A 9,142-nucleotide genomic window follows, 5' to 3' on the forward strand; every position below is an offset into this window, starting at 1 on the left:
AAGAGAGAGAGGAGGGGGAGGAAGAGGAGGAAGAAGAGAAAAGAAAAAAAAATTTAAAAAAGAAAAAAAAAACAAAAAAAAAGAAGAAATTATTAAATCACGTATTTTAAAAAAAAAAAAAACTTTTAAAAATTTGTTTTTACGGTTTTTGTGTTGATGTACAAAAAAAAAAAAAAAAAAAGAAAAGCAAACTGTTAAATTTAGTAAAAGAAAATTTAATTGGTTTAAAAATTTTCTAACGTTTTAACCTTTTTTTAAATAAATAAATAAATAAAAAGGAAAACATTTTTTGTTCTAATTAATAATTTAAATATATATATATATATACATACATGTTGTGTTTAAATCAGGTGTTTTTCCTTTTCGACACCTCACCTTTCGATGACGTCGTCATCATCATCATCATCATCATCGTTGTCACCACCACCATCACCATCACCATCACCACCATCACTTTCACCTTCACCACCACCACCACCTCACCGCCACAATTAATATCCGTTTTGTATTTTCCCTTTACAAGAGTTTTAATCAAGAGATTTAATATTCAAATTTTAATAAAGTAAATCATTTAGAACGATGAATATATTAAATTTAAATTGACGTGTGACAAAAGAATTAACGGAGGAGGGGGAGGAGGAGGAGGACACAAAACACGATTGTGTGTAAAACAACCATTGAAACTAGAGAGAGAGAGAGAGAGAGAGAGAAAATATTTTACCTTTGTCCAAAAAAAAAAAAAAAAAAAAAACAAAAAAAAATTTTCATTCCTTTTCATTATAATAAGCAATTAATTTAAAACATTTCATAACTAATTATTATTATTATTATTATTATTATTATTATTTCCATTTAAAATAATAATATTAATTATTAAAATTTTCTAATTAAAAATCCATTCATTCATTCAATCATTCATTCTATCATTCAATCATTCATTAAATTTAAAGAAAATATTTTTCTAAAAAAAAAAAAATAAATAAACAAATAATTATTTTCGCGCCATTTTTTTATTTATTTATTCTAAGAAATAATTCGGACGTGGAATGAGGAAAAGAAAATTTATCGTTATCGAGGAGAAAAAAAATGTTTATGTTATTTTATAAAATTTGAATAATTTTAATTTTAATGATACGATCCAAAAATATCATTTTAACCGGAAATTAGTTTCATTCACTTTACACAAGAATTTTTTTTTTAACAATATTCAGATAATATTTTAACGTTATTAAACTTTACCAAGAAAATCATTTTGTAATAAAAGAAAAGCAATTTACTCACTTAAATAAATGACTCACGGACGCCATGTTGTTTTTTTTTTTTTTTTTTCTAGCAGAAAGAAAAAGTAATGGCCGTAATAATAATAATAATAATAATAAAAGAGATATAAATTATCCTACCTCGTTTTCCAATTCATTCGTAATAATTTCCGACATTTAACTCTTGAGTAAAATAAAAAAAAAAAATTTTTTTTTTTTTTTTTTTTTTTTCCCGATGGGAAATTAACAATAATACCTGAATTTTAAATTCAAGGTTTTGTTGGCGGAAATAATCAATGGATTTGTTTAAAAACATGAATTCCTTATTAAAAAAAAAACTTTACCATTAATAAATCAACCCTTTAAATCCATTTAAAAAAATACATATATATATTAATTGACATTTAAAAATAATAATAATAATAATTTTCTTAGAAAAAGAAGAAGAAAAATTCGTGCTTGTTTTAAGTTGTAATAATTTTAAAACTACAATATTTATAATTATTATTATTTAAATTTGAACATGTTTGTTAATTAAAATGTTAATTTTTGAAATGGTTGTTACATAAAAATTTTTCACCTTTTTTTTTTTTTTTTTTTTTTTTTACAATTTAAAAAAAAAACTCGGTCAATCAAAGTTTAAATAATTTATCATCATCATCATCATTATTAGGATTTAATAAAGACAAGTTTTTGGATGGTTGTTGAAATTTTCAATAATTTATTTGAGGTCTCTAAGGGATTCCTCAAGAGTAAATGGTTTGATGTCAATGGTTAAAAGGTTTCATAACCTAAATCATTTTTACAACCAGGAATTGTTCAATCCCATATCAATCCCTGTGTTTTCTTATTCTATGGAAAGAGATGTGTTATATCATGAATTGGATTTCATAAAAATGGTTGAATGTCAGGAGAAATGAAAAATTACAAATCCTTGTTGTCTATAAAACAAAAAATTCTTTCCTTCTTTTTTTTTTTTTTGTATTGTTTTAATTTTTATTCCACAATTATTATTATTAATCTGTTGCTGCCATGTTGTTTACAAATCTCTACATAAAAATAATTTAATATGTTTGTGTTTTCCATACAAATTTAAATATATGCTTTATTAAAAACAAAATATATACAAAGGAATTAGTAGTTCCATATATGTACTCCATAATTGAAGATAGAAATTTTAAATTTAATTGATAGATTATACAAAAATAATCCTTTTATTAACATACAAATATTTGTATTTAACATCTAGTTAATTTAAAAAAAAAACGTTATTATCTATGCTCATTCAAATTTAAAAAAAAAAAAAAAATTTGTTTAAAGTTAAAATCTCACATCTTCTACAATTATATTCCCTAAGTGGAACAATTAAATTTAACGCTTGTGATCATTAAAATTTAAAAAAGGTAAAAGTAAAGTAAAAAAAAATTACGAAAATTTAAATTCTTGCGGCGAATAGAAACTTAAAAAAGTCAGGGGGAAGGAGGGGCAGGGGCAGGGGGGGTGTCGCATAAAAATAAAATGATGATTCTTTTAATTTTAATCTTTCTTAAAGAAATTTAAAAAAAAAAAAAAAAACTTTAGCACTAAACGTTAAAAGTATATACGTTTTAAAATCGTTTTAGATAAATTTAAATTTATGTGGTTAACTCTTAAAATTAAAATTATGTATTCAATTTTTTTTTTTTTTTTATTAAACGATTATTTAATATCACCGCCAGTATATCACCGCCATTTTCTGTACATGGAAAAATTTTCCCTTTTATAATTTGCTTTTAAATAATAAATCAATTAATAAATTTTTTTTTTATTATTATTTTTCCATTATTTTTTTGTTCAATTCAACAAAATTTACAACAATTTTTTGTACTCTTTCATACACAACATTATTATTATTAATATATTTTTATATTTTTTTATCATTATAGATTTAAATAGAAAAATATTACACTACTTTACAAACTTATTAAGTTATTTTATTTTATTTATGTAACGATTTTTAATTTATTTATTATTTATTAATGAACAATAAAAAATGATATATATGTTTTAAATACTAATGCTAAAATTAAACTTTGGAATTATCTTGTTTGAATTGTGATTCTTGATTTGTGGACTGAAATTCTCCTGTAAAACAAGGTATGCTAGGTATGTCATTCGTATTTGTAAAAAAAACGCCCTGAGTGGGTTTAAGCGGAGACGGAAGCCATAAATTTGTGGAAGTGGGGGAATCTGAAGAATCTATCAATGAATTTTCAGGTACAATATTTAAGTCGGTAGGTAGTTGTTTTGAATTTTGTATATCACCGCCATCCATCATTGAATATTGCAAAAGGGAACGACTTATTTTCGAATCGTCTTCCGCGGAACTATTATCCGTACTCAAATCCGACAAATCAATATCGTAATTAACGTATTTTAATTTTAAATCTTCCATACTTTTCGATTCGATTAATGGAAATTTTAAATCTTCCGATAATTTAAGAGTTTCAGCAAATAAATTACATTCGGCGGTCAGTTCTTCTCTTAGTTTGGGTTCGATTTTAACGTGTTGTACTATTTCCGGCGTTATAGGAGAAGGCAAGTCTTTTATTTTCGGATCCTCGTAATCTAAATTCGGTAACATTTTTTTCCTTCGAACTTCCAACGGCGTTCGTTTTAAAATATTCGAAGCGCTTGTCGTTACTTCTTGTAAAAAACTAAGCATGTCGTTTCGTAACATTGTAGCGTTTGATATTAAATTTTTTTGCCTCACGAACAAGTCATCGAACGTCGAAAAATGTTCGTTCATTAAATGCATGCTCTCGAGCATGAAAACTCCAGAATCCCAAGCGTTTGGCAAAATAAAATCTCCAGACATGTAATGATCGAATTCATCTTGAACCATTGAAAGAGATTCGGCAGTCAAATTTTCAATAAAACTAAGCGCACAGCACTAAAACCAAAAAAAATTTGCCTTAAGAATAGTCGGTCATTTTTCGAAATGACTCGAAACAAAATTATAAAACAATACATGGTTATAAAATTTAAAATGAAATTTACCAAATTAGTAAAATAATATCCACCTTCACCAGCCATCAACCTGCTTTCATTACAAAATTTTGTTATGTAATTAACGTTACTTTTAAATCTGGCCGGATTAGCTTTTAAAACGATAAAAATTAATGCAGGTAAAAATTCATCTGCAGAAGCAGGTCCTCCAACTGATTGTTGAAGTAAAATAAATATGCTTCGACAACATTTCACAACACAACCTAATTTATCTTGAGGAGCTTTAGCAGAATCCAAACCAAGGAGATCCATTATAGCATTGTAAACTAAATCACGAACCTGAAAGAATAAATTTTAATTTTAACACCTCATTTTTGTTTTACATTAAGAGCACTGATAAAATAAAAATCATTGATTGTGAAAATTACTTCTGCATTTGTTTCATCAATGGCACAGTCTAAATGTTTTGTTCCCACCCAACTCAATTGTCTTATCCTGTTTTGAACTGCTAAATCTTTTTCATCATCATTTGTCGCAGGAGATGAAAACAATAAATCATATAAACAAGTTGTTAAATATTTCTCAAAATAATCAAGTAAAACTTCTTTTTCATGTTGATTTGTCTCGGCATATATCAGTGTGCCTTCCATTCTTTTGGCAAATATCTATAAAAATTTTTTTTTTTTTTTATTAACAAAATGAAAATTATATTCGAATGTATTTTAAAAAATGATTATTAAAACATTATCGATATAAGTTATAAAAAAGAATTTATTAACCTTATATGAGTTCTGAATAACTTCTGATAATTCATCGATAGTTTTGTCTCCTTTAAGAGCATAATTTAAAATATTTCTTAATTGTTTTTTAACATCAGAAAATACACTTCTTTTCGATGCATCAAACATTTGAAAATATTCTTCATCGATTTTTTGAAGTTCTTCATTTTCGTGAAAACTTTCATTTGTAAAATCAGTTCTTCTAGTAGTACTAGTACTTGATGGTTTACTGATAAGACTAGAAATTTTTTTAAATGTTCCAGTAGAACGTTTATCTAAATTTTGTTTTGTTTTGTTTTTTTGAATTTTGTTGAATTGTAATAATTTATCATCGTTCCTGAAATATTATTTTTAATACAGAATGTGAATAAAAATGTTAAATTTTTAATAAATGAAGGCTCAAACTTAATAAACCTTAAAATTTATAAATAAAAATAAACTTTTATACATTTCTAAATGAAAAAAAATTTTTAATTTTTGATAAGGATAATTGGAATTTTTTCTCATGAGCCACACCAATGACATTTAGTTATACAGTTAGTAATTCATAATAAATAATAAAAAAATTTATGGTTTTAATTACAATTAATAAATTTAAAGAAAAAAAAAAAGTGTTAACGGTGTCGAAAAGTTAAAATAATATCACGATACTTTAATGTCAAAATAAAAATAAAAAATGTATTCTTACCGTTCTTTTCGTGCGAATGACGCATCTTTATCATTTTTGGGTAAATTTTTGTGACAAATCGAACAATATCCATCCCAAACTGGATTACCATAATATCCGCAATTATTTTTACAAATAAGATCTTTTTCATTAACTCTTAAACTAGGAGATTTTGTTGAAAACATTTTTTTTTATCAAAGTAACCTCATTTGAAACAGTTTATATGTTGGTCACGTGACAGTCGCCATTTTAATTACCGGGAATTTATTTTTAAAATATGAAAACTTTTTTTTTTTTTTTTGTTATAAAAACTTGTTTTATTTAATTAATTTTAATTTTTAAATAAAAATTATTAATTTAACTATTGAAATAAATAAAAAAAAAAACTATTTTCAAATTTAAATTAAAAAATTTTTTGAATTTTACAATATAATTATCGATTTTCTTAAAATGAGTTCTTTTTGATTGTTTTTAAAAATTTCACGTTCTAAAATGTCGCGATAATACAACAACAAAGAAACTACGGGACCCGATAAAAAACCTTTTTTTTTTTTTTTTTAACGATAAAAAATTTAATCTTTTATTCAAATTCTTTTAAAAAAAGAAAACTTTAAAAACACACGTTCATTGTAAAAAAAAAAAAAAAAAGAAAGAAAAGGAAAATTCGGGGATGGAAAATTCTTCATCTTCGTCACATATTTTCATTACTAATCCTAATTAATTTCAATTCATTTAATTTCATTTAATTTTTTTTTTTTAATTTTTAACTTGAAATAAATTTTTTTTTTTTTTTTACTTTTGCAAAATCAAATTATTTAGTTTATAAAAAAAAAATGTCTACAGGAAGACGTGAAAAAGGTAGCGGAAGTCATGATAAAAAATATTACAAAGTAATTTTTTTTTTTTTTTTTCATGACTTCCTTCAAGTATTTCTGGTTTAAAGTGAAAGTAATTTTTTTTTTTTTTTTTTTATATGAAAACACTTAAATTTTACATTCGAAAATTATTATTATTATTATTATTATTATTATTTAAAATAATTATTATATAGATGTTACGCAAAAATCAAATCACATTTGAAATAAAAAATTTCATACTCTCACTTTTATAAAAAAAAAAAAACATTAAAAACGACGCACAATTTTTATAAAAAAAAAAAAAACATTTACACATTTTATTAATAATAATAATAATAATAATAATAATAATAATAATAATAATAATAATAATAATAATAATAATAATAATGAGTCATACATGGGTATTTTCATAAAAAAAAATTTTTTTTTAAATGTTTGCCAATCGAACATCACCCATAAATAATTAATTAATTTTTATTTTCAATAAATAAATAAATAAATAAAAATAGGTAATAATTAATATAATATGTGACTGATGATTCCTTACATAATACAAATTAAAAAAAAAAAAAAAAATTACATAAATAATAAAAAAAAAAAATTTAACGACAGACATTGAACTGTATAGAAAAAAAAAAAAAAAACCTTCGAGCAATGGAAAAAAAAAAAAAAATTTTTTTTTTATATTAATAAACACGTTTCAGGTATGCCTCAATATATATGAAGTAATCGATTTTTTTTTTGTGTAATCAAAAGACGAACATTTAATCATTAATTACAACTTGTCAATTATTATAAAACTCATTATTATTATTATTATTATTTTAAACAGTCATTCTATCGATTAATAATAATAATAATATTATTTTAAATAAAATATTTCATCTACTCCCCCCCAAAAATAACGCGATATTGATCGTTAAATACAAATTAATAACATTTCGATTGTTTTTATTATTATTATTATTATTATTATCAATAAAATAGAATTTATTTAATAATAATGCGGTAATATAAATAAAATGCAAACGTCAGTCTCAGTATTGCATAATAAAAATTTTTTAATCAAATATATATTGAACTAAATGCACATCTCGACGTAATAAAAAAAAAAAGAAAAAATTAGTCAATTTAAATTTAATGATAATAAAATCAACGGGGGGGGGGTCACATATACAAATAAATAGATTTGTTATTATCATCATCATCACCAATATAATTATTAACCACTCCCCTAAAAAAAAAAGTAATAAGGTTTTTTTTAAAACACATTCACACATGCATATATGTATGTATGCATGCATGAAGGTATAGACAAAAGAAGATCCCTACTATTCGTATTAAATCATATAAAAATCCCTATCGATGATAGAGAAATCCATATAATAAATAGTATTTATTGAGAAACTCCCAAAGTGAAATTCAGGTCAACTAAATGCCTGATAAAAACCACAGGCACACCGGTTATTCTTGTTGTTTTATTTCACTCCGATACGCGTGTAGTAAAACTAAATATTCCTCTCGCTTTTTATCATCATCATCATTATCATCAATATTAATAATATCGCAGGTGAGAAATTAAATAATTACATAACAATCCTATATATATATATATATATATATACGTTTGAGTTTTTATTTAAATAAGTTTTTATAATATCGTGAGTATTAAAAAAAGAAACTGGTAAGAATTTTCTTTCAAATATTATTATTATTATTATTATTATTATTGTGCGTGTGTATGATAAGGTTTTTTATTTTTACATATTGTCATGGGTGATGCGAATAAAAAAATTGTAAAAAAAGAAATATAAAAAATTATATAATAAATTAAATTATTATTTCGTTTTAGATATTAACAACAACAACCACAACAAAATGAAAGTTGCCGTTTGTTTTTTTATTGTTTTTGCATCAATTTGCCTTTCGACAAGTTTCCCACAAAAAGATGGAGCCGTTTTTAGTAACGAAGCCATAAGACAAGCACAAAATACATTTTTAATTCCAAAAGATGCTCAAATTCAAAAAGTAAGTGACGAACACACTCACACATTCAAACTTTTTATTTTAATAATAATTTATTTAATAAAATAATAATAATAATAAATAAATAAACTTAATTTTTTAATAAGGTACAAGAAGGAATCGAAGTTGCAGCTTACGAAAACATAAAAGGAGATGAAAGCATCAATTTATTTCAAATATTGGGAGATCAAGTCCCACCGGAAGTTGTTAGCAATTTGCAAGCTCAAGTTGAAAAAATAGGAAAACAATAAAATTTAGTTTTTTAAATATTAATAATAATAATAATAATAATAACGGACGAACTGAAAAATATTCGATCTCCATTTTTTTTTTTTTTTACGTGTGTGTATTTTTTTAAGAAATTTAAAAAAAAAAAAAAAACAACCAAAACTTTTTATAAAATAAAATAAAATTTTTTTTTTAATACGTTTAATATTTTTTTTAAACAAAATAATAATGATAATAATAATAATATTTTCATATACAAGAAGAACGAATCGAATCGTAATAAAAAAAAATAAATTAATAAATTAATAATAATAATAAAAAAAAAAAAAAAAATTT

General features: G+C 23.0%; 2 protein-coding genes across 2 annotated transcripts; one reads left to right on the plus strand and one right to left on the minus strand.

Annotated features, from left to right (window-relative positions):
- Positions 1 to 3,324: 3,324 nt before the first annotated feature.
- Phum_PHUM062980 (Rab5 GDP/GTP exchange factor, putative) lies at positions 3,325 to 5,878 on the minus strand (the record flags this gene model as incomplete). Its single annotated transcript, XM_002423445.1, has 5 exons — positions 3,325 to 4,191; positions 4,299 to 4,586; positions 4,676 to 4,912; positions 5,027 to 5,363; positions 5,715 to 5,878. 5 exons carry the CDS (start codon positions 5,876 to 5,878, stop codon positions 3,325 to 3,327), a joined length of 1,893 nt encoding a protein of 630 aa, XP_002423490.1.
- Positions 5,879 to 8,431: 2,553 nt separating this feature from the next.
- Phum_PHUM062990 (uncharacterized protein) lies at positions 8,432 to 8,829 on the plus strand (the record flags this gene model as incomplete). Its single annotated transcript, XM_002423446.1, has 2 exons — positions 8,432 to 8,585; positions 8,693 to 8,829. The coding sequence occupies 2 exons, from the start codon at positions 8,432 to 8,434 to the stop codon at positions 8,827 to 8,829; spliced, it is 291 nt and encodes a 96-aa protein (XP_002423491.1).
- Between the last annotated feature and the right edge of the window lie 313 nt (positions 8,830 to 9,142).

This window comes from Pediculus humanus, genomic scaffold (assembly GCF_000006295.1).
Source record: "Pediculus humanus corporis 1103172107412 genomic scaffold, whole genome shotgun sequence".
In the NCBI taxonomy this organism is placed as follows: Eukaryota; Metazoa; Arthropoda; class Insecta; order Psocodea; family Pediculidae; genus Pediculus; species Pediculus humanus.